This window comes from Phallusia mammillata, chromosome 1 (genome assembly GCF_965637545.1).
Source record: "Phallusia mammillata chromosome 1, kaPhaMamm4.hap1.1, whole genome shotgun sequence".
NCBI classification, from domain to species: Eukaryota; Metazoa; Chordata; class Ascidiacea; order Phlebobranchia; family Ascidiidae; genus Phallusia; species Phallusia mammillata.
The window spans coordinates 17917582-17942844 of record NC_137252.1 but is presented as its reverse complement, the minus strand read 5'-3'; the positions used below and the strand labels follow the sequence as shown (position 1 = coordinate 17942844).

General features: G+C 37.1%; 2 protein-coding genes and 1 long non-coding RNA gene across 5 annotated transcripts; all 3 read left to right on the top strand.

Moving 5' to 3' along the window:
* Positions 1-1644: 1644 nt before the first annotated feature.
* On the top strand, positions 1645-10058 carry LOC145237804 (cysteine-rich protein 1-like). The gene is made up of 4 exons (XM_080100796.1): positions 1645-1757; positions 3427-3521; positions 3944-4001; positions 9341-10058. The coding sequence occupies exons 1-4, from the start codon at positions 1718-1720 to the stop codon at positions 9379-9381; spliced, it is 234 nt and encodes a 77-aa protein (XP_079956922.1). The 5' UTR covers positions 1645-1717; the 3' UTR covers positions 9382-10058.
* A 1411-nt stretch (positions 10059-11469) lies between these two features.
* On the top strand, positions 11470-13426 carry LOC145237837 (uncharacterized). Its single transcript, XR_013862041.1, has 3 exons — positions 11470-12232; positions 12338-12435; positions 12781-13426. It is a non-coding gene; the product is annotated as an uncharacterized LOC145237837 (long non-coding RNA).
* Positions 13427-15399: 1973 nt separating this feature from the next.
* LOC145237813 (cysteine-rich protein 1) lies at positions 15400-22798 on the top strand. Of its 3 annotated transcripts, XM_080100813.1 has the most exons (5): positions 15413-15513; positions 18817-18911; positions 19337-19394; positions 19778-19816; positions 22196-22798. In XM_080100813.1, the coding sequence occupies exons 1-4, from the start codon at positions 15474-15476 to the stop codon at positions 19795-19797; spliced, it is 213 nt and encodes a 70-aa protein (XP_079956939.1). In that variant the 5' UTR covers positions 15413-15473; the 3' UTR covers positions 19798-19816; positions 22196-22798. The 3 variants fall into 3 exon arrangements, with proteins under 3 accessions (XP_079956946.1, XP_079956939.1, XP_079956931.1); XM_080100820.1 differs by lacking the exon at positions 19778-19816 and having other exon boundaries at positions 15400-15513; XM_080100805.1 differs by lacking the exon at positions 22196-22798 and having other exon boundaries at positions 15436-15513; positions 19778-20746.
* Positions 22799-25263: the final 2465 nt, after the last annotated feature.

The window sequence follows — 25263 nt, the reverse complement described above, 5'->3', positions numbered from 1 at the left end:
TCTTTTTTTAAGAAATTGGAACATTTACTATAACCCACAGCGCTTGATTGAAAAACAAACTGCTTGAAATGAGCAAAGTGCTGATTAATGTAAACACGGTTAAATCGGTCCAAAACATGTTCTATCCCAACGACCCAGCCTTCGTGAGCTGGGCAGTGTCATTGTATCCGTTTTCGTTTGATAGGGAAGAATTTCTGAAGTTATTGCAGGAAAAAAAGATGGAATGTATATTGTTTAGTTGCACACGTCGACGTTTTTTACAGTAAGCGTTTTCTTTTAAGACTGGCAGACTACTATGTAAAGATTGCCTACTATGTAAAGGTTATTGGGTGTGAACTTGTCAGCATTTGTCTTAACTTGGCTAGAGTCACTTTTGAGGTCTAAACGCTCTGAAACTTTTTGTTGCAAATTCACACGAGGCATTCTTTTTTTTTTCAGAAACTTTTTACCCAAATATGTTAGGCCAGAAATGTCAGAACACTAGTACACTGTATAGATATAGACAACCCCCTTGCAAAAAAGGCAGGTGACGTTTTCTTATTTTTATCGAAGTATTGCAGGCTGCAATTTGCAGCGCCAGCGTGTGTTATATGTAACGACTCATGCGTGCAGACCTTTAATTACTCATGCGTGCAGACCTTAAATTACTCATGCGTGTAGACCTTTTGATTACTCAAGCGTCCAGACAAAACAAACGACGGGCGCGTCTCATTCGTTTTTCAGCTTTCGTTGAAATAAACCTAGCCTTTTTCGTCTTCGGCTCGGCACCTGCGCTTCTGCAGTTAGTGTGGCTAGCTACATGGGTAATATCCGCAGTGGTTGCAGGGCAAAAACGACATTACAAGGTCTTAAGCAATGTTTAGTGTGTACTAGTGTTTGCGATGTTTCTGGTCAAGTTTCCTTACCTACAACCTGGTTTAAAAATACAGTCATATAACACGTGCAACCAAAATATTTTTATGTAAACAAAACGTTGATATAAAGCAGGATTGAAGCTTAGAGCAGGCTTGATAGTTATAACATGACATTTTTCAAAAAAGGCAGCTGTATAAACTTGTTAAACTACCCTTAAAGTCAAGAATGGCCAAGCATGATTTGACATATATGTTTTAATTTAATTTGTGCCCTAGTTGTCCATGAATTAGGATTTCACAAATTTAATACTGAACAATTTTTTTTAACAGAAAAATCCTTATTCATTAAAGTTTAGTTTACAGTAGGGTGTGAGCAATTTTTTAAAACTGGTGTGAGGATAATGCTTCAATTACAATTGTTAACTGTGGGTTTTGTAGGCATAATAACTGTGAATTTTATTTTACGTTGCAAATTATTTAAAAAACTTTTTCAAATACCTTCTGTACAGATTTTTGTTGTCCAAAATGTTTTGTTTGGTCTTAAATTGTGTACCTTTTTTGTGCACCTAACTTGCGTTTGTACTTCGAAATAAGTAAAATGTCAAGTGCTTTACTTACACAATTTTTTTGGACAAACACAAACACCCTGATTAAGCAAATTGTTGTATAAGGTTTTAGTTGGATTAATGTCTAAGAACTTCCAGCAGCGTCTAAGAATTGTTTACCATGAGGGAGATTCATTTTATTGTATGTGATACTATTTTTTCAGTTGAGATTTACAATGTATTTTTTATCCATCTTTTTTTAACCACAATTTCAGCAATTGGTACCACATCTGTATTAAACACAATTTAAAAGCAATCATGCCAAAGTGCCCATCCTGCAACAAAGAAGTTTACTTTGGTAAGTGGATTTATTCAACATTGGCTTCAATATTTAACTATGATTGTAAAACCATGTTACTTGTATCAAGTAATAAATTAGGCATAATATCGACTGCTTGTAATTATCTGTTTTAATCAAGAGCTTTCGGTTGATTTAACTAACCTAGTTACATACCAGAAAGATTTATGAATATACCTCAGCGCTTGTGTCCAAATAAGGGTTAGCTATCACTACTACGTATAAGTGCCTTCACGAAAAATAAATGACGCAGTCACGCGGCTTGTGTGCTGGGCTGGTATTTGGCGTAACGACATAACCATGTTTGCGCACGGTTCTTAAGATGACTGTGATATAAATCCACGTTTTTTGCTTTGTATGACGATGTACTCCAGCTTTGTATGAAATCTTATAGTTGCAATTACGTGTGAATTGCATACAGAACATCTGCAAAGTTTCACACAAGAAACGTATCCCCATTCACCTTATCATTATTTTGACTCATTTCAAAAAACTGAGTAAGCTTTTCCTGTTTACGGCACAGTGTGTGTCTGTGCCACTCAAACGAAAAACAGCTTGCAATAATTGACAATGTTCTTGATATTTCCTAATCAACAAGGATAGTTAGCGCCCTTTGCTTTGTGTGCATGTGGGCGTGGCTCCAGATTGGGTCACCCATTGCTGTTGACTTTGTGGTGAGGTTCGGTGTAATCATTGAACAGCTCTTACCAACACAAACTTTGTTTGCTCATTACTGGTAAACCTACTACAACTGATCGTGATACAAAACAACGCTTCGAGCGTTTTCAACGGAAATGTGGTAATCTTTTAATTGTAGTTGAGTGGTGTTCGCCAACGGCTACAGAATGCGAATTAGTTGTAAATTTCAATAAAACTCATACGTTTACAGTTTATTTACCAAGGGCGTTCTTTTTTATGAGAACACAATAATTCCGAATTTTTGCTTTGCATAAGGCTTTTTTGTTCTTTGACGCATCGAATAAACGTATGCGAACTATCTCTATCACACTATTGCCTTTTCCAACTGGGTCATTGTTTATTATTCTGCATATATTTTTGTTGTTCCGTGTAAGCAACACGCGCAATGGATTTGCCAAATAATTTTTCAACAAATAAGGTCATAGAGTTTTAATAAATACCCGTCGTAATAAAAGAAATGATACAAATTCGAACTATGTGGAAGTTGCATAGAGTAATGTATATTAGTCCTTTTAAAGTGATATTGAAACTTAGAAAGCAGTTGTCACCCGTCGATGTAAAGTGAATAATGCATGTTCTTCCTGTGTTCACCAGACCGTCACACTTAAATCAATGAACGCAAAATCAGCTTAATCCATATTTTAACAACTCCCTACTATGTTATTACTTAAAACTAATCAACAGCTAAAAATGTTTTACAAATAAAAGCCGTAAGCCACCCGAGTTATGCGTATCCATAAATGAGGCCAGGGTAAATAAATTAAACTTGCCGTTACGCCTTTGTGGGCAATTTTTGACGATTTAGTTCGATAAAAACGACTAAAATGATTTATTTTTTAGAACATTTGCTTACTTTTTAGGTTTTCAAAAGATTGACGCCCTTTAATCCATCACCCCTGTTTTGAATGATAAATGTAATTTGTACAAATCAAACCACATTGTGTCATTCTGCACTTTATTTATGTTTTAGCCGAGAAAGTGACATCACTTGGAAAAGATTGGCACCGCCCTTGCTTGAAATGCGCAAAATGTAAAAAGACGCTGGTGTCTGGAAGCCATGCCGAGGTATCTATGTCAGTGTGTGAAACTAAATACACCTTGTTTTCTAAAAACGCTGTTATTGACAGTCATATACTGTGGGTATTTGGCTTAAATATATCCTGTGTTTGACGATTGTATCTTGACGATTAATCTCGTTTCTTAGGGTAATTGTAAAACTTAATGTTAAGTAAAGCCGTTGATGCTTCTTTTCACCAAATATTTCCCTAGTTTATCTTATGCGTAATTCTTAAAATAGGTTTTCTAGCAAATGTGTTTTCATATCGACATCCGTTTTTGGTTACCTTTATCAGGACAAATAAGAGTTATGCCTAACAGATGATTTGGTGTAAAGCAGCAGCGATTGCTATTGCGCGTGATACTTTGTCATGAACCAATTTTTTGAAACCCATTTAAACTTTTGATTGTTTTTTTGTTGTTGTTGTTAGCACGAAGGAAAGCCATACTGCAACAAACCGTGCTACGCTGCTATGTTTGGACCAGGAGGTGGGTTAACAGTTAGACATTAATTCTTTAGAAAAATGTGTAAAACTAAGTGCATGTGGCACCCTACAAAACTTTCAAAATGTTTTGTGCGTCATTAAGCCAATGCAAGTAGTTTTTGATTCAGCAACAGCGCACTGCGTTGTTTGTTTTGTTTATTCGACTATATACAACAATTTTGACGTTTGAACTTCTCCAGGTAAAGTGCAAAACCTCGTTTTTTTAATGTGGACATATATGATTAAGCCTTTGTATCAAAATTGGTTACATCGTAAATTGCCATTTATTTTTAAAGTACGTATGAGTTCCAGACCCCTATAATTTAAGTCTCTTCACGGCCTTTAGGCTCCGCCTATCGCGTTTCCTACAAAACGCCCATATTTACTCACTTAAGCGAAACACAATACCCTGGTACAGATTTTGGATTGGCATTCAGCACGTTCCACTCCGCGTTTTCAAGGCGCCGACGAAATAAGTTATTTTCTGAATGCCCTTGGGGCTGCAAAAGGAAGACTTGTTACACACCGCTGTATATAGTTTAGGCCAGGGGTGTGCAACCTGCGGCCCGTGGGCCAAATGCGGCCCTTAATTAAAGGTTGTGCGGCCCACAGAGACGCTTGGATTTTAAATGTACTGACAAACGAGTCTAACTAATAAATGTCTTTGAGCAGATTAATGCGTCCAACGCTATTTTTCTGCAACCTGGCAGTATGTGACTAGAATCAAATGCGAATTTTACTTGTAGTTAAGCACATTTGGTTAGCAACAAATTGAAATCACCTCGTGTGTTATACACGGGTGCGGCCCGTGATCTAATTTTGGCAATTATATTTGGCCCTACAGCAACAAAGGTTGCACTTGCACACCCCTGGTTTCGGCCTTTACAAAATGTGTAACGGTTATATTGTTTGCATTGGAGCAGTTTTGACAGCGATCTACATCATGTACCCTTAATATCTGTGTGTATGCATACTTATTTCTTCCCACATCATAACCCAGGTTCGGGTTATGATCGTGGCTATCACGGCTTAAAACTTGCAAAAAACTTGTATTTGTGTGAAGGAAATGTTTTCTTCTAGTTGATCTTCCAATTTTTATATTTTGAAGTTAATTCATACATCAAAACGGGCGAATAGCGGTTTTTCATTTCGTTTTATTCATGTCCGCCCAACCCTGAAAGCTTTTACCAACCAAAACCGTAGGGATTGACGATAAGCGATGACGAAAATAGAAAGGGTTGGCCAACAAAGAGGACCTTTGTGAATAGACGACAGGAAGTCGCCCAAAATTGCTTCGGCGCATTCTAAACCATGAAACGGGTTAATTGAACTGAATTTGAATTCATCCCTATTTACAAAATACCAAATTACAAATTAAACGCAGTACGGACCCAGACTGTTTAAGTTTTCATTATCTTTAGTTTTGCCTTGAAGATGAAATCCTTATTAAGGTTTGAACTTTAACGGTTACTACGTGGTGACGTCAAAAGGATTAGCGAATGCCAGGCCCTGAAGCGCGTCGCTCTCTCTCTACTCTTTGATTAAACGCCACAGACGCCTTAAAATGTCAAACCCGTCACCTGTGACAAAACGTGTCGTGTTTGCGTATTTGTTAGACACTCCTCAAACAAGAGACTTACACCGAAACGAATGACGCCCTACGTCGAGGGTCACGAAACTACAGCCCGCGGGCCGGATCACGCACTCGGCGTCATTTATCCGGCCCGCGAAAGTATTTTTAGTTTAACAAAACGTTTGGAATGTTTTGTTACGTAATACGTTAAAGATTGCGCAAACCTGCAGAATGCACTTCACTAATAAAATGCGTTTTACCTGGTCTAACACGATTACAGCGGATGGGTAGCTTTTCTGGCCAAAAAGCGGTTTGTTGCGTCACAGAAAAGATAATAGTAGTTGTGCACAAACAATCTTTGTTACTTGTGATAGAACAAAGAAGCATTAGTTGGTGGATGAGACATTTCTTTACAATTTTACAGTTTACTAGCGACGCCATCGGAATAAAAATAAGATTGAGGAAATACATAAACCCTTGGCGTCCCGTCAAAACTACCTTGCGAGTTCCAGTTTGGAGAAGGCTGCTTCAGGGCTCGTAAGCCATGTGGCCCTCGTGCTGGATTATTAAAATTATCCGGCCCGCTGTGAAAAAACTTTGGTGACTCCTGCCTTTTGCGGAAAACAATGAACTCTAGACTCTACCTCAGTGCTCTTCAACCGGGTATACTGTATACCCAAGTGTATACCACATTAAAATTAGGGTATACGACTGAAGAAAGGTACGAAGGGAATACAGCTGAGGTCAGTGTTACTAGACGTCGCTATTTTTATGAAATGCAGGAAGACATAGCATGTTGACCTATGTGAGACTGACCTGCTTGTTGTAAATATTATTGCGTCAGGTTGGGATTGTTGCGTCAATAATGTGAATTGTGAAGCAAATAAGCACATACCTGGAGTCACTGGCGCCCACTTATGGGGAGGCGGGGAGGCGCCGCCTCCCCGGGTATCTGCGTCGCTGACTACGTCATAAACAAGTTTTGCGTTAATTTATGCACACACAGTTTTGTAGTAACTCTGTACTACTGCTCAGTCAACAATCGCCTAGTTTGAACAGACAGACCTTTCTGAAAAATCAAACAACGCATATTGTTACGTCACAGGGTTGCCATACCGTCCTTATTTCTAAGATCATTAGAAAAAGTTTTTGTCCTTATTTTTAAAAACTGTCCTTATTTTTAACAATTACAAGTCAAATCCCTGATAAAAGTAAACCTAGACCTGGGATGTCGTGAGATGCACTACGTGTTTTCTACGAACCAAGGAGTTGGAACACAGATTGTTCCTTGGCAAAGTGATATGTCAAGGCTCGTATAAATGCAAAGATTTGTTCAAAAACGTTTGTTTCGTTTGACATGAAAGTCCAATTGTTCGTGTGTCCTTATTTCGAGTTCCATGTCGATGGCAACCCTGGTTATAAGTAATGAGCCATTGGATAAAAACATGCAATAAGTGTTTGCTAAAACTAGGTCATCAACATCGATAGAAATTGACATCGTTTACAACGGGGGTAGCCAATTTTTTTCAGGGTGAGCCGCATAACATGAAAATGATATTAGCTTACCAGCACAAACGCAGCGCCGTTCCGCAATTGTGGTCTACAAAGCGCTTTTGTGGGACCAACAGGAGCTACAATAGATAGCGCTACTGTCAAACAATAAATTTGTGGCATAAATTACTAACTTCTCATTTATGTCATCACTTGTATACGCACAGTAACGAAAGCATTGATACTTCAAGTCTTGTCTGAGATGTAACAAATTGTTTTTGAATCAATTTTATACGTCCTGTGAAGTGTAAAACTAGGTAAACTTAAGACCACACGTTGTTGTGTGGACACTTTCGTGGCAAATTAAATTTCAACGGTTAACTCGTTATTTTCCATGATATACATTAAGAACAAAACCTTCGCGGGCTTTATAAACTAAACTTAAATGCGTTACATGCAAGTTGCTGCGTAAATAGAAAACATGGTTGAAACCAACCAAACGACCTAGAAACGTAAGAAGCGATTACTACAACGGCTTTTGAGAGGCATGTGCGCCTTGTTGCGTAAAAATAAAACATGACTTTGTTGCAGTGAAAGAAAAAAATTATGACTGTATAGTTGGGTCGGCATCACCTGCTAATGTTTTGTGTACCAGTACAGAAACACTGCAAAGGGTGTAACTTGCGACTTTAGGTGACGTCCAGGCTGAAAATATTTTCGTCATTACCGAGGTATAAAATTCTGCCTCCCCGCCGATTTTAGCAAGTGGGCGCCTATGCCTGGAGTATCTGTTAAGGTTGAACAATGTACTTTCTAAAATTTTACTTTGAATATTCCTGGAGTAAAGGATTGCGAATACAAAAAATTGAGAACACGTCAACACCACACCACATGAGAACAAGTCAACACCACACCACATGTCCAAATCGCTGAAAGAATGCAGCAACAAGCCAGCCATTAAATCAACTTCTTACGTTTACACACTTTTGTATGCTACATTTCCTGGACGTAGCACAGGGGGTGCACAACCTTTCCGCTGTGACGGCCGCATCGTTAATCTTTATTAACAGTGCCTGATAGCCAATTTAATTTCTAGCTTGTTACGTAGAACAGTCTAGGGATCAGACTTTACTGTTTATAACGTCACCATCTAAATTGTGACGCTAATGATGCCTGTTTTCGCATTGTTTACCCATAATAGGCTTACAAAAAGTCTCAAACATTCGGCTTCTGGGCTGTTAATATTTTTTCCAGCCCCTCAAACTAGTTTTGCAAATCCAAATATTTCAGTTTACATGTTCACGGCCACAGGTTTTGTACTCCTGGCCTTGTATAGCCTAACAATAATTCACGCGACCATGCAAGTACCTATTGGTAGACTGTTACTTTCTGTGCACATTTATAAATTGCTATGTGTAGGGTATACAAAGTTGCTCAAAAATTGTAAAAGGTATGCAACGGGGAAAAAGGTTGAAGAGCACTGCTCTACCTAATAGATAGCATGTAAAAACAATTAAAGACAGGAGAGGTCCAACATATATTTTGGGAACGAAGTATCAAATAGAATAGGGGCTTTTGTAATTTTTGCTCTAATACTGACTTATGAGAACGTGTCTCGTTATAAAATTGTTTTATTTACCAAGCGCTTAGTGTAAGAAATAATGCGTTTAAACAATAAAACTCTGTGTATATAAGAAATCACGTCTAAACGAAATAAAGCGTAACCTATGTATATTATGAGGCCACTGTTCAAGACCTTTACACCAGTAGGCTCGTGATATTTTAGTACAAACAATATGTACTGTTACGTAACGATGTATATGCAGGCAGTTTAGAATCGAAAAAAGAAGCGGAAACGTGTTCACTTGCGTCAGACATTGTTTTTACCAAACAGTCGCTGGTAGAAGATGCATTACCCGGTGCTACATTCTTCATGGACCTAAATTGCTTGTCTCACTTGATTTGCTAAACTTTTAACCTGATGTTACGCCCTAAAATCACCTGACAATATTCTTTGAAAAAGTTTTATTAGAATGTAATATTTCGTTCGATAACTTTACTTCACATTATTGATGTTTAGCGAGACAATTTTACTGTTTCGTTCTTGTTTCTTTATTTTTTTTGGAAAATCCAAATAAGTGGTGCATACCAGGTGCACAATTCACACCAATATCACATTTCAAGCATTAACATTAGACACAAAACTGAAACCAAAGAGAAAATATTTTAGTGCTAAAAGTCTTTCCTGTTTTAACTGTTGTTACTTGTTTGTATTTCAGGTTTTGGGCGTGGTGGGACGGAGAGTTACCAATACAAGTAGAACATCGCACCTTGTCGACATTTTTTGTGCCAACTGTATGTTCAATCGACCAAAAAATGATGTAATCATGTAGCTATAATGTATACATGCCGACTTGTATTATACCGTTGATTTTTCCGTCCCCGACTTTTTCATTGCACCTTGTCGACATTTTTTGTGCAAACTGTATATTCAATCGATCAAAAAATGATGTAATCATGTAGCTATAATGTATACATGCCGACTTGTATTATACCGTTGATTTTTCCGTCCCCGACTTTTTCATATAGTATGCTGCAGAAGTAAATGAAATACATCTGCCACTATGAACCGACAACGACCAAATGTTTTAAACGTACACAACCCATTGCTATATTTTTGCTGCGTATTAGCGTTTTTTGCCACAACATTAAACTGCAAACTTTTTATCAAATCTTAAACGTAAAGTATTATGAAATTACATCAACCCATTGTTTGAACTTCCCATTGCATTTATGTTTCACCTATTGTATTAGAATTGTGTGTACAAAGTTTTGTATGTAAAATCATCGTTTGTGATCAAAATGCCGCGTTTTAAACATTGGAATGTATGAAAAACTAACAAGACGGCTACTAGCCTTAATTCTTTCCAAAATATAAACTTCCATATTTTCAAAGACAATAAACGCTCTGCTATGCAATAAAATATTGATATTTTATCGGGCAAAGTGTTGGATGAAGTTTTTGCAGCATTGTGTCACAATGAAATCAATCGTCAATTGACCTCTACTGAAAGTTTGCTTCAAGTAAAAAAAAGCGTTGCTGGTTTCATTCTTCAGAATTATTTGTAATTTCGCCCTTTCTCACCTGGCGATAGGTACGCTACTACAACTGTGCTATGTGACGTTGGTTGATTTGTTAACTTACTATTTTCAGTAATGTGACATCCTGGTGAAATGCACTTAAGCTATGACAGCGATGCATAAGCATTCATAATGGGTCATTTTTTCACGAAGTTTCTCAAACTCGTTTTGCCACAAAATGTTTGATAGATTTCGATTAAACTTTTACAGATAGTAAATATAGTTAAGTATTTACGTCGCAAGCGCCAAAAATGTAAAACGTTTTTGTATGTTCATGGGCACCACAAACAAAGTTATCTGTGGTGTAATAGTGTTTTGCACTCCAAATGGCTAAAGTTATTTGGGGAAAAGACAAACTTTCTTTGGTACCACTATCAAATGACGCTGTTAGCAGTCGGTTTAAATACTTAAGTGACGACATTCTCAACTAATTTTCGGAGGATTTAAAGTCCAGCAAAGTTGACAAAACAACCGATGTTGCTAATGTATGCCGACTCCTCACGTTTGTTCGCTCCGTGAAAGATTTTGAGGTAAACAACAGTTTCTTTTACTCAAACTGCTCAAAAAAACTTCCAAGGTAGTTGATGTAAAAAATATCTTGTACAATTTCTTTACAATGAATGGTCTTTTGTGCAGCATAGTTAGCCTACTTCGGCGAGCACTGCTGTGCTGGAGCTTAGGCCATGGTAGGCTGCAAGGCTGGTTTAAGGACTTTGACGAAGAGTGAAGCCCCACAAATTGCGTCTTGTACCAACACGCCTTTGTTTCAAAAACATTGCCTCCTATGCTTGCCGAAACTCTGTTGTGGAATATGTGTCACACGATACAACTTGCTACAACTCTTGACCATTTACTTTTATTGGCAAACCCTTTGTGCTCGCATACATCTGTCGTTATTATGGTGTAGGTATAGACTTGGTCTACAGAACGTCTCGATCAGTACATGGTATGGACAACCTGTTTGCATCATACCTCTGTAACGTAGGCTATGTCTTATTTTTGCAAAACATATGAAGGGTTTCGCAGCACGCATTGTGTAATTACTCTAGCGTGCAGACCTTTGATCACTCAAGCGTGCAAGCAACGATTGGTGCGTCTCATCATAGATAAATCTAGTGGTAAGCACTTTTATGCAGTCTTTCCAGTCTGACTACGGTAACCATTGTCAGTTGATTGTTACCGTCATGGATGGATGATTTCAGTTTGGCGCGTGGTGACACCAGGATGCGTGGCCTGTGATAAAGCGAAAACATGTGACCTTTACTGAGTGATTTTTTTTTAAATTTAATGACACAATTGATAACTCAAAGTTGTGATTACGGCTGCGCGAACGTCGTCTGCAACCTAGTTTAAAACTTTAGCGAGCACACTACTATGAAAAGTGTGGTGAAGTTCGTGTTGCCAGCAATGCCTTGGTTTTAATTTTGTTGAAAGAAGTGTAGAAAAAGTTACAAATTATTCTTTGGATTTTCCAACCACGCCCTGGGGGCAATCCGTAGTGGTCGTTACTTTTTTTTTTTGTCCAGGACCTTCGCCAATAGCCAAATTGTACCTGGAGTGAGGGACAGGCTGCAAAGCTTTAACTGATTTTGAAATGAAATCTGTTTAAACAAGATGTGAATTGAATATAGGGCGATAAATGTAAATTCAGCAATGAGTATGTGAGATAGATGTCAGGTGGCCAAACAACAGACATTGTTTATTGTGTCATACTGCAGCTTTACAAAAAAGAAACACAATAAAAATTTAAGTTAAAACTACCTGTTTTTTGAAAGGGATTTCATTTTAAAAAAAGTTAACCAAAAATACTTGTTTCAAAGAGCAAACAAAATACTTACCAAAAATAATAAAAACTATGTTATTTAGAAACTTATCATATATAAGTTCTGGATCTTTTCAACAGTATTGATTCTGAATGACCTCTCCAAACTCAGCTTTTCTCATGAACAAACGAAAGATGCTTCTTGCAAATGGGCAATGTTTGCACAGGAAATATGGAACTGTTGATGACAGCAACAACAAGAAATTAAGTCAGTTGTTACTATTATTGCATACTGTGCATGCTGTTTTGTGACTGTAATTTAGATTGCAGTTTCCAGAAATAGCTTTAAATTTTTTTCTATATTCCAATGTAGATTTTGGTACTTTACACTCTCTTTCTTCACAATCCACTTTGCATACACGCACACAAACACTCAACAGCTGGTATAATCAGACTGAAGGTTGTGTACAGGTATCTTTGCAGTGTGTATATGGTCATATTCTCTCAATGTATTTTAACAAAATCTTTGCTCTAATCATATGTAAATCGGTTGCCAAGGTAGTTTTTTTATTTCGGTTTAAAATGAATAGTTTTTCTTTACCACTGTTTGCACTCCACAGTCAGTAAAACATGTTGAAAAGGAATGATGAATAAGTGTTGTCCAGGTGTTTGTAATTAGATTATAATCATGTAGACACCAACATAGAATTGGTTGTCCATAGACTTAAATAGTATTTTTTTGGTAGAATATTTATGTCAAATTACTCCATTCTAAGATAGGATGATGGGCTCTAATTTTTTACATTTTTAATGCAGATTTTTTTCTTAAAGTGATTGGCCTATTTTTACATGCTGGAGGAAGAATTAGCTGCTGTGAAAGTAACAGCAATAGCTGCACATATAACGAAAGGTTTTTCATTATATTTACGAACCCGCCACATTTTTTAGCTTATTTGTTTGTTTTGGTATTTTCACTAATAAGTAATTCAATAGTTGTATGCTTTCGAAGTATTTTTTTGTTTTTTTATGACTATATTACTATGGTCATGGATGTTTTTGTACGTTTATTGGTTCATTTACAGTACAATTTTGACAACCTAAATTTTCCTTTTTAATGACAGTCACAAACTGGCATGCTCTATAACTAAGGACACAATGTTTCCCAGATATTTTTGAGTGTTTTACTTGTTAATAAAACAGCTTTTTGCAATGCACTGACACAAACAGTAAAGTGTTACAACACAGAATGTGGAACATGAAACAATGCTTAGAAACAGAAATATGACTTCAATAATTAATATTGTACAATTTAAACTTTTTCAGAAAATCGCACACATGTTTGCTTTACAGTAGGCACTAAACAGTTGCATGCATTTTATGTTAAGATTGTATGTCATTTTTAAGAACTCATCTATCCTGTAGTAGGTTGGTGCATATTGAAAATAAAATAGTATTTGCACAGCTTTGTGGTCTTGATTTTACAGAAAAACTTTCCATGTGAAATGAGATAAAATTAATTTATATTTTAGAGTCATTTTGGTCACAATATGTCTGTGTTAAAAATGGGGGACACTAAAGAAGAAAAGCGGGAAACGCAGGAAATCAACTCTTAAAGCAGAAAAGAAAGGAAAAGCAGAAAAAAGGGAAATTTATGTTTCCTATAAGAGGGAAAAAATAATTGCAGAAAAACAGGAAAAGGGTGAAATTTCTTGTTTCTTTGGGTTTCGAAATACGGAAACAAACTTCTCGTGACAGAACTTTAAACTTCTGCCGAATCCACTTTCAACATTGAAGATTTTATCCATGGGAGTGTTTGAAATCCTGGTAAATTGATTCTGACAGTGTGCTATTGCCATTGTTGCAACAATTATCAACTCTCATTATATGTATATCATAAGTTAGGAAATCTTTATTTCCTGGTTAAAATCAGTTGACAGTCGTATGAAGAACAAAGTAATTTCGCTAAAAAGCATCTTCAGTGTCTATACAGAGAGCAATAAAAGGGATTAAACTAGAAAAAAGGTAATAGTTCCTTCACAAACACGATCATTCCTCAACTGAAAGCCTAACTGACTAAACTGTCTGTGAACACGCAATGAAAGATGAGAAACGCACAAAAGATAAACAAACAGCGCATTTAAAGTTCAAACGCCCCACAAACTCTTTCTAAGAGCGCATAAACCATTACTTACCTTCCTAACACCAGGAATACAAACTGGCGCCAGTTTGTTTACTTCAGTGTGTGACGTCATAATGCATATTTTTTCATTCACGGTAGTCAGACTGGAAAGACTGCATAAAAGTGCTTACCGCATCTAGTGAATTAAGTTATCTATGGTCTCATTTATTATTCTTTTTTTCAGTCTACGTTCAAAACAAATCGCCTTTTTCGTCTTGGGCTCCTCCAGTTGTGACTAGGTCGTAAGTAACTACTTACTACATAGTTAATGTGTGTGGGCAGTGGTTGCGTAGCCACAATCACAAGTCATTTTAAGACAGATATGTGCGGTGTAGAAAAGTTCGCTAATATTGTTAACATTTTAGTTCAAGTTTTGTTACCTACAAGCTACAGCTACATTTTTAAAAAAACTGTCGTAATGTCAGTTGCCTGGCATATAACACATACAACCAAGAATATAGTGATATAAACAAAAAAAATGTTTTTAAGCTAAGCAGACTGGACTGTTCACCTGGGATTTAAACTTAGCAGACTAGACTGTTCATAACATGACTTTTTTTAAAACTGTACAGCTGGAAACAGGTTGAAAACTACTCCTACAGTCAGCAGTCAGGTGTGGCCCAGAATGATTTGAGTTCAGTTTATTTTGCCGGTGGTACAAATCGTAGCAGCACAATTGCGCTAAAATATTCACCAAGCCGGAAATTTGACATAATATTTGTCTGTTTCTATATTCATGTGAATTAGTATTTTACAATTTGAATCCTGAACAACCAACTAATTCTATTCACAGAGAAATTTTGATTCATTAAAGTTTAGTTTACAGTAGGGTACAGTGTAAACTGGAGTAAGGATAATACTTCAATTACAATTGTTAACTTTGGGTTTTGCAAGTATAATTACTGTGAATCATATTTTATATTGCAAATTTGTGTAAAACAAACTTTTTGAAATACCTGTGCTGAATTTTATTCACTAAATTTTTTGTTTTGTCCTAAATTGATCACATTTTTTGTTTCTAATAATGTTGGTATAAGTAAAATATAAAATACAAGTAAAATGTTAAGTTCTATACTTACACAATTTTTTTTTGGACAAACACAAACACCCTGATTAAGCAAGTTGCTGTATAAGGTTTTAGTCGGACTAATGTCTAAGAACTTCCAGCAGCTTCTAAGAATTGTTTACCAAGAGGGAGATTTATTTTATGTAATACTAGTTTTTTAATTGAGATTTACAATGTTCTTTTCATCTGTCTTTTTTAACCACGGGTTCGCTGATTTATACCTCTAGATATCTTTTCTGTTTTAAACACCATTTAACAGCAATCATGCCAAAGTGTCCATCCTGCAACAAAGAAGTTTACTTTGGTAAGTGAGTTTAGTCAACATTGGCTTTAATATCTAACTATGACTGTAAAACCTTGTTGCTTGCATCAAGTGATAAATTACCATAATATCAACCGCTTGTAATTATCTGTTTTAACCAAGAGCATTCCGTTGATGTTACTTAGGCCAGTGTTTCTCAACCTGGTGGTTGCGAAGCACTTTTGAAGGGGTCGCGAAGATGCAACCCAACTGATTTTATCATCAAAACTTTCCACCTGACTTCTGTTTAGCATAGTGCAGTTTGATTTAGGATTGTCAACAGCATTTGTGATCATATACTTTTTTGGACATAAAAATCATAAAATAGTTCAAGAGGTTTTCTGTGCCATGTTTGTTAGTAAATGTAACACATTCTGATGGGGGGTTGCGTTCTGTTAAAAACCACCAAAAAGGGGTGGCAGAGTCAAAAAGGTTGAGAAACACTGACTTAGGTGGTACCTAGTTACATACCAGAAAAAAATCATGAATAGACCTCTGCTCTCGTGTCCAAATAAGGGTTAACCACCACCACCACTATGTAAGTGCTTTCACGAACAATAAATGACGCGATCACACGCCTTGTGTGCTGTTCTAGTATTTGGCGTAACGACAAAACCTTGTTTGCACACCGTTCTTTCACGTTAAGGTAACTGTGATATAAATCACGTTTTCGCTTTGTATGACGATGTATTCCAGTACTAGGGAGTGAACTGTGAAACCTAAAGTTGTGATTACGTGGGATTTGATTTTGGCCTTTACATCTTGGTACGACTCTTCTAAACTTCACATGTATACCACAAAGTTTTGAACAATAAACGTTTCAGACTGGTATCTGCCCACTTAATCATTATTTTGACTCATTTCAAAAAGCTGAGTAAGCTTTTCCGGTTTACGACACAGTGCGTACCTTTGTCACTCAAACGAAAAACACCTTGCAATTATTTGACAATGTTCTTGATATTTCCTAATCAACAAGGATAGTTTGCGCCCTTTGCTTTGTGTGCATATGGGTGTGGCTCCAAGTTTGGTGACCCTTTGCTGTTGACTTTTCGATTCTTTGGGGTGCGCTATCTGGCGGTAGACTGTGTAGACCTCTCTGTTAGCACCTGTTGTGCCTACTAAACTCGCAATATCAACTAAATGCTGGTTAGCCTAAGGCCCTGTGAAGCCCTTACTCTTGCTGCAAGTAACGAACGTTATAGTCACGATTCGATCGTATACATGTAACACTTTTCAACACTCGACACAGTTGTTTCTAACAGTGGTTGCCTCTTAATCATATTGTGAATTATCTTCACTTGTATGAGTGTGACCTAACAAAGCTATTATAAAATCCATTGTAACGTCATACGCGCAGTTGGACGCCAAGTGGCCTGGATTGGCATGCATTGTTTATTGAGATGTGTGACGAGCATCAATGTGTCATGCACAAAATAGCGCACATTGCTATTCACAGTTTTGTCTGAAATTGCAAGATTTAATACTAAAACAGCCGGTCAAATTTCTTGAGGGGGGGACCATGGCACCAAGACGGTACATGTAAGATACACGTGTGGTGGGTGTGTCAAATAAATTTTCAACTGTAAGTTAGGTGACAGAGTTTTCATAAATACTCTCTGATTAGGAATCGTTGACATGTCTTCTTAGTTACATGGAACGATTTTGTGCAGTCCGCCTAAGTTACAAAACAGTTTTACAAGTTTACCAAAAACTTATTACCTTTCAATCCATGCTGATTGGTTGTTTTGCGTGTATATAGGCTGTATCGTGCATGAAAAATCGAGTTCAAACATAAACATTTAAGTCCTACAGAAAAATGTTTGAGAGCTACTGTATAGATTAGACGCTAAATTCCGGACATTAAGAGTGTTTTCAAAATTTATTTCCGGCAACCCGGCTGTTACGCCCCAATTCCGGTCGTTTGGTAACTCTAAACACGCCAATGATTGCTTAATATGCTGTTGGTATATTTTAACTTTCACATAAAGAAACGATACCGATTCAGAACCATGTGGATGCTGCATAGAGTAATGTGTATTAGTCCTTTAAAAGCAGGTTCAACGGAGGCGATATCTTTTTATGATTTCGTTCACCGAGGGGGCGATGGGATGGTGACAATTTTTGGAGTTGGGGGGGGGGGGTTGACTTTAATGGGGGGCGATTTCAACATTACTGATTGTATAAATATGCACAAGAACTGTGAGACTCAGCTAACTTTACCTTACAAGGAGATTTTATTCGTCTTGCAAACACCAGCAGGGACACAGGGCGCTTTAGCTTGAACATGTTGCCATTTGAATACTTCGTGTTTGCTGGCGATTGTTTTATTTTTTTGTGAGCAAGGTTGGGCATTTAATTTGCCACAAGGCACACTTTATTTAAGCTATGTGAGTGGTGAGTGGTGACGGGCCATACTTTTTAAATACGACGGTAACGAGCATTCCCTCAAGTTGGTTTTGCTTTTACAGTTTCTATAGACCTACTGGCGCTTCCCAAACTGCAAGTATTTGTGACATTTAATTTGGCAAATCCATTGCAAGTTGATGTGGAATGTACATGTTTCTCCTCTACCGAGTAATGCCCTATTATTTTCAACAACAGAAGGCGATTGTTCGCGCATAATCGTAATATTATCTTGTCCATGATGTAACAAATTTTCCTCAGCTGCTTTAGAATTACCAGAAATAGATCCTGCGTGTTGTAGTAGCAATTAAATTAGGTTTTAACTGTTAAGTGAAGCTTTTGTGTTGCTGGGTGAATCTAACCGCTCACATCAATATCAAATGGGGCGATTTTTAGCCAGTGCCCTTAAAAGGGGGCGATTTCGCTAAAAAGGTTGAAGACCCCTGTTTTAAAGTGATATTGAAACTTGGAAAGCAGTCGCCACCCGTCGATGTAAAGTGAATAATACATGTTCTTCCTGTGTTCACCAGAGCGTCGTCACACGCAAATCCGTTAGCGCAAAACCAGCTTACCTTAATCTATAACAACTCTCCACCATGTCATTATTCAGAGATAATGAACAGCTATAAATGTTTCATTGCTAAAAGCTGTACACCTGAGTTATGCTTGTGTATGGATGGGGGCAGAGTGACTGAATAAATATGCCTTGACGCCTTTATGGGCATGTACCGACGATTTAGTTTGAAAAAATTGGTTTGGAGTTTTGGACGACTACAATTTTTAGACTTTTGCTTGCTTTTTAAGTTTTTGAAAACTTGACGCACACCCCTGCTTTGAATACTAAATAGAATTTGTACAAATCAAACCAAATTAATCCATTCTGCAATTCATTTATGTTCTTAGCTGAGAAAGTGACATCTCTTGGAAAAGATTGGCACCGCCCATGCCTGAAATGCGAAAAATGTAAAAAGACACTGTCCAGTGGAAGCCATGCCGAGGTATCTATGTCAGTGTGTGGAACTTAATACACTTTGTTTTCTAAAAACGCTATTAATGCCAGTCATATACTGATAGTCGTAATGGATATTTGTGTAAAATACATTGTGTTTGAAGATTGTACCTTCATCCAGTATTCTTTAGGGTATTTTGCAGCAACACTTCATGTTAAGTAAGGATATTGATGCTTCGTTTCACCAGTTTTTTTCCCAGTTTATCTTAAGCTTAATTCTTAAAATAGCTTTTCTGATCCATGTGTTTTCATTTTGACATCCATTTTTAGTGTTCTTCATCAGGACAAATAAGAGTCGTGTCTAATAGATGATTTGATATAAAGCACCAGTAGTTGCTGTTGAGCATGATACTTTGTCATTAAACCTCTTTTTATAAATGGATAAACTTGTGATTGTTCTTTTGTTGTTTTTAGCACCAAGGAAAGCCCTACTGCCACAATCCGTGCTATGCTGCTACGTTTGGACCGAAAGGTGGGTTCAGAGTTGAGACAGAAATCGCTTTGAAAAAAGTGTGAATACTAAGTGCTTGAGGCAACCTACAAAAACTTTCTAAAAATGTTTTCGTAATAATTAAGCCAGTGCAAGTAGATTTTGATTCAGCAAAAGCGCACTGCGTTTTTTTGGTTTTGTTTGTTCGACTATGTACAACAATTTTGACGAATAACTTTTTCCAGTTAAAGTAAATGCATTGTAACCATTAAATTTTGGTTAGTTTGTAAAATGCCTTTTATTTTCAAAGTCCTATGATGTAAGTTTTCGGTGCAATTTGGGTGTTGTGTGATAACTGCAATTCTTGCTTGGGTGAAATTCAATCTAACCACTAACCATTTTTGCTTGTGTCGTTTGCATTGAAGGTTATCGGAGACCGTTGTAAAAATTTCAAGGTTATGAAGGTAGTTATTGGTGCATTATCTATTAGTAGTCCTGAGTGCATCGGTAGAAAAGTTTGTCGGGGTGCTGTGTTTTGTCCATATAACTGCAATTACAACGAAATTAATAGGTTTTGTAGTTTGTCATAGTATTATATCCTTAGCATTGAAATAAAATTTGTCACATTTTTCAAATTTAGTCGATTGCACCACTTTTTTGCTGCGTAGGTTTCGTTAAGCGCGTACTGTTTATATGCATGTATTAGTTTTACATATGCACTGTCCATTGTTTGTATACCAATTATTCGCATTATATCAGCATGTGGGTCACAAATGTTACATTGCATGAATGTTGTGTTTGCTTGGTTCTGCATATTCTTGTTCGACTGCCTTTAGGTCCCGCCTATCGTGTTTCCTACAAAACGCCCATATAATTAAGCGAAACACAATACCCTGGTACAGATTTTGGTTGACAGTCAACACGTTCCACTCCGCGTTTTCAAGGCGCCGGCGAAGTAAGATATTTTCTGAATGCCTGGGGTTGTGGGGCTGCTAATGTAAGATATATGCCATCTATACGCCTGACATACTTATTTCTTCCCACATCATAATCGGGAGTTCTGTTAGTGAAAATGAAAACTGTTGGTGAAATATTTTTATTCCAGTTGATCTTAATTTTTACTTTTTGAAGTTAAGTCATACATCAAAATGGGCGAATGGCGTTTTTTCATTTCGTTTCATTCATGTCCGCCCAACCCTGAAAGCTTTTACCAACCAAAACCGCAGGGATTGACGATAAGCGATGACGAAAATAGAAAGGGTTGGCCAACAAAGAAGACCTTTGTGAATAGACGACAGGAAGTCGCCCAAAATTGCTTCGGCGTATTTCTAAACTATGAAACGGGTTAATTGAACTGTTACACACACAAAAATAAAATGCAGTAATGCCACGTACCCAGTCTATTTCACATTCCTTTTGCTTTTTAAGTTTTTCGTTGAAGATAAATTCCTTTTTAAGGTTTGAACTTGAACGGTTACTACGTGGTGACGTCAAAAGGATTGGCAAACGCCAGGCCCTAAACCGCGTCGTTCTCTTTTCTCTTTCATCGAACGCCGCAGACGCCTTAAAAATGTCAAAGTCTCTACTTGTGACGTTATTAGACACAACTTGTCGTGTTTACGTGTTGCGTAAGACATTCCTCAAACAAGAGACAGAGACATATAGGTTACACCAAAACCATCGAAACCTTACGGAGAAAACAATGAACTCTAGTCTAAATCCAATAGGCATACCATGTAAAAACAAACTACAGTTAAAGACATGCGAGGCCCAACACGTATTTTCGGAACGCAGTACCAAATATAGAGGCTTTTGGAATTTTTGCTCCATTGATGGCCTGTGATAACGTCTCTTGTATCGAAGTTGTTTTATTTACCGATTACATAGACAAGCAGTTGGTATAACTCCTGGCAGGCGTGCCAACGTTGGTACGTTAGGCAGTTTTTCATGACACGACTGTATGCGAGTTTATGTCGAGTACGTATTGTTTTTGTTAGTTTGGAATAATGTGATAGGATTAAAACCCAAATGTACACGCACGATTTTCTCCTTTTGAATTGCATCTCTATATATACATCATAGTGATCACGTCTACACGAAATAATGCGTAATTTATAATATTCAAACAATAAACAAATAAATGAATATAATTAAGTCAATGTTGTGACAACACGGCTTGACCTCTCAATAATAAAAATGGAGGCAACCATGCTTTTGACCACGACATACATAACAAAATATAAAAGAAGCATTTTTTCAAACAAGGGGTTTTGAAACTTGCTAGTCGGGCCGTTAAAATTATGAAATGCTTAGCGGTCGCTCCAGCGGGCCATGAATTTGAGATTACTGTTCAAAACCTTTACGTCAGTGGGCACATATTATTACGGCACGATCGGTATGTACCGTCACGCAACGATGGATGTATACGGAAGGTTTATGTTTGGAAAAAGCAATAGAAACGTGCTTTACTTCTGTTAGATTTTATGTTTATCAATCAGTCACTGGTAGAGCATGTACATTCCTGTGTTATATTCTGCATGGACTCTTAAATCACTTGATTTGTTTTTGTTTTAAAGACTTTTTTGAAAAAATATTAGAAAGTAATATTTCGATCGACATCTTTACCACACATTTTTTGATGTTTAACGAAACCAGTTTACCTTTTGTTCTTGTTTCTTTATTTATTTTTTGGTTAGCCCAAAGAAGTGGTGCACACAAGAATGCGCGCAGTTATCATATTCAATCATTGGCGCTTGACACAGAACTGAAACCACACGTGATAAATTTTGGTGCCAAACATTTATATTTTCATTTTTAACTGTAGTTACTTGTTTGCATTTTAGGTTTTGGACGTGGAGGTGCGGAGAGTCACGCATACTAAAAATAGAAACATCGCACCTTGTCGACCGTTTCTGTGCAAACTGTATATTCAATCGACCAAAAAATGATGTAATCATGTAGCTATAAGTAGTGTTTTAACGTTTGCATGCCAACTTGTATTACACCGATAATTTTTCCGTCCATGACTTTTTCTTGTAGTATGCTGCAGCAGTAAATGAAATACATCTAGCACTATCAAACCAAAACGAACAAATATTTTAAACGTACACAACCCACTGCTATATTTTTGCTGCGTATTGGTGTTTTTCGCCAAATATTAAACTGACTTTTTATCAAACCTTAAACGTAAAGTATTATGGAATTACATTAACACATTGTTTAAACTCCCCATTGCAGTTATGTTTCGCCTATTGTATTAGTAATCGTGTGTATAAAGTTTTGTATGTAAAATCGTCGTTTGTGATCACAATGCCGCTTTTTGATCTTGCAGTATATGACCAAATAACAAGACGGCTTATTAGCTTTTACTCTTTCCAACATATGAATTACCATATTTTCAAAGACCGTACACGCGCTGCAGTCTAATAAAATATTGATGTTGTCGAGTGCTTTGCACCATTGTTTCAAAAGCTTGTACAGTATATGTAGCAAATGAATTTCTAAAATCCACGCAAACTAATTATCAATTCCCTTTTGAAAAAATCTATTGAGATTGTATTGCTTGGATATGATCGATAAAAATCACCATTTCGGCCCAACTTTTCGAGCGAGTAACAACAGTTGGGAAGAATAAAGGCTACGAGCAAGTCAAATAGTAAATAACTTCGTTGCAAAAACAGGCGACCCAAAACTTTTATGCGACCGTTACTTTGGAAAACACTGCTCTGCGGCGCTTAAATTACTTACAGACATAAAAACCTGGTTCGGATTCATACTAGGAAGCGTCCTGGTTCAAACCCCGCTAAAATTTTTGTTTGTGAAAACAGTAAGAGTAAAATAAACAATATGCAACAGAAGTTTTGCCCAACAACAAAACTCAAACGAATTTTGAAAAACGTAAAATTGTAAATAAATCAGCCAAGAGAAGTATTTGCATTTGTGCAGTGTAAATTGAGCCCAAAACCAACGCTGAGAAGTGGTCTTGTGGTCTGTGGCGCGATAATGTTAAACTCACTTTACGGACTGGATACTTTAATTTCAGCCAACAGTGGGCGCCATTTACTAACACAAAACTTCGCTTTTGGTGTTGCATATACGAGGGTATACACTTGTCACGCGATGACCATCTGAGGCCATTAACGGTTAATGGTCATTGATTGACTTGCTACAGAAACAAATGGTCGTGAAAGTTTGCTAGATCTAAACAAGGAAAACGCTTCAAAAGGAAATTGCAGGAATTTCCCGACGAAACTATCTACTCCGAATCCCGGAAAATTTCTTTTCTCTTTGCAGAAAGTCCAAGCAATAACATGTTTCTCAGTACAATTTTGTGCAAAAGCAACTTTTATATGTTCAAATACCTTTGTAAGTTCAATAATAAAGTAAGTAAACGTTTTCAAACCAGATCGTAAATTGTTTTTGCGAAAATGTTACTTAGTGGTATGAAAGAACGATTTTACACTTTGAAATTCACGTAACTTAAAATGGGGTCTTAATGGACAAAATCGTGTCAATTAAATGTTTGTAGCGGATACAAACCAGTTGTAGTCATCGCAATGACTTAATAATCATAAAAAAAATCATCAAATTATTTCGTCGGGATCCCGGAATTCCCGCAAAATATTTTTTTATTTCCCGAATCCGGGGAAACAGAGAAACCCTAACGCTTAACCAAACTGATGTAAAATGCACTTGAAACAAAAAGTTTGCATGCTTTTCTGTTGCTCCATTGTTTCTTACTATACCGTTCTAGGGAAATTGTGTTGCGATGATTTTTTTAACTATGCACAATAAGCTCATGACGCGTAGGTATACTAGAGATGTACCGAATATTCGGTTTACCGAATTTATTCGGCCGAATCGGTCATTTTTGCAAAGATTCGGTTTCGGTCGAATAATTTGTTGCGATTCGACCGAAACCGAATCTTTTACGAACACAAATTTAAAGCGTTAAACGTGTCTTTTCTGATTATTAAGGTACCACGCAATTTTTCAAAAGCACAAACATAACGAAAATCGCGTCAAGGTTTATCTTTTTCAACACATTATCGTTTTTCCCACTGTAATAAAAAAATATTAATTCATTGGTCGGTTACCAATCATGCTTTTTTAAACCCCATAGAACTGAAATGAGAACGAAACAGAACTTTCCTGCACTAGTTGCTTGGTAGATAAACATTTTTTCGTGTCAAACGCGTAGCGTACGACTTCGCGTGACATCATAAATGATTCGGTTGATTCGGCCAAATTTATTCGGCAAAACCGCCGAATATTCGGTTTCGGCCGAATCGAAACTTAGCCGATTCGGTACATCACTAGTATATACCACTCAAATTCAAATTTGAGCATTAAGACCTTGAATAATTAAAACGATAGGATAAAAATAGAGCTTTGCGTAAACGGTTATCCACCACCGAAGAAGGGGTAAGGCTTTATTACGTATTCTATTCAATGCCCTTCACCACCACTCACAGGAGTGTTTCCCCACAGGGATGCAACCAACCATTATAACCCAATTTCGTTTGATATGGCAGCGCGTGCACTTTATTATGTTGAGATGGTCTTTACAATTTAATTTGCGTTTCTAATATCTTCAACAGCAGCAGCGTGATGACGTCAATGCCACCTCTGCTTGACGTCGACTGATATCATGTTACGTGACATCATCAAGACATTAATGGATATTCCAACAAATAGTTGGGATACAATGAACGAATGATGGAAGCAATGCGCGTTTCAGGCTGTTGTGTTCGTTTGAGGTGCCTTGAATCGAGAAGCTGTTTAGGCTTTCGTATATAATTGGTATTTCCTAGCCGCACTAATGTACGGTAATCGCATTCCTTGGGGATTGCTAACAAGGAATTATAGTTTCATGTGCGATTAAGCCCGCTTTGTGTAAACGGACCGATTT

Excerpts from the sequence above, each read along its gene's own strand:
- LOC145237813 (XM_080100820.1), top strand. The coding sequence starts at position 15,474 with ATGCCAAAGTGTCCATCCTGCAACAAAGAAGTTTACTTTG. Across the intron at positions 18,912-19,336 it reads CCAGTGGAAGCCATGCCGAG|CACCAAGGAAAGCCCTACTG; the intron begins GTATCTATGTCA and ends TGTTGTTTTTAG. Across the intron at positions 19,395-22,195 it reads TGCTACGTTTGGACCGAAAG|GTTTTGGACGTGGAGGTGCG; the intron begins GTGGGTTCAGAG and ends TTTGCATTTTAG.
- LOC145237804 (XM_080100796.1), top strand. The coding sequence starts at position 1,718 with ATGCCAAAGTGCCCATCCTGCAACAAAGAAGTTTACTTTG. Across the intron at positions 1,758-3,426 it reads CAACAAAGAAGTTTACTTTG|CCGAGAAAGTGACATCACTT; the intron begins GTAAGTGGATTT and ends TTTATGTTTTAG. Across the intron at positions 4,002-9,340 it reads TGCTATGTTTGGACCAGGAG|GTTTTGGGCGTGGTGGGACG; the intron begins GTGGGTTAACAG and ends TTTGTATTTCAG.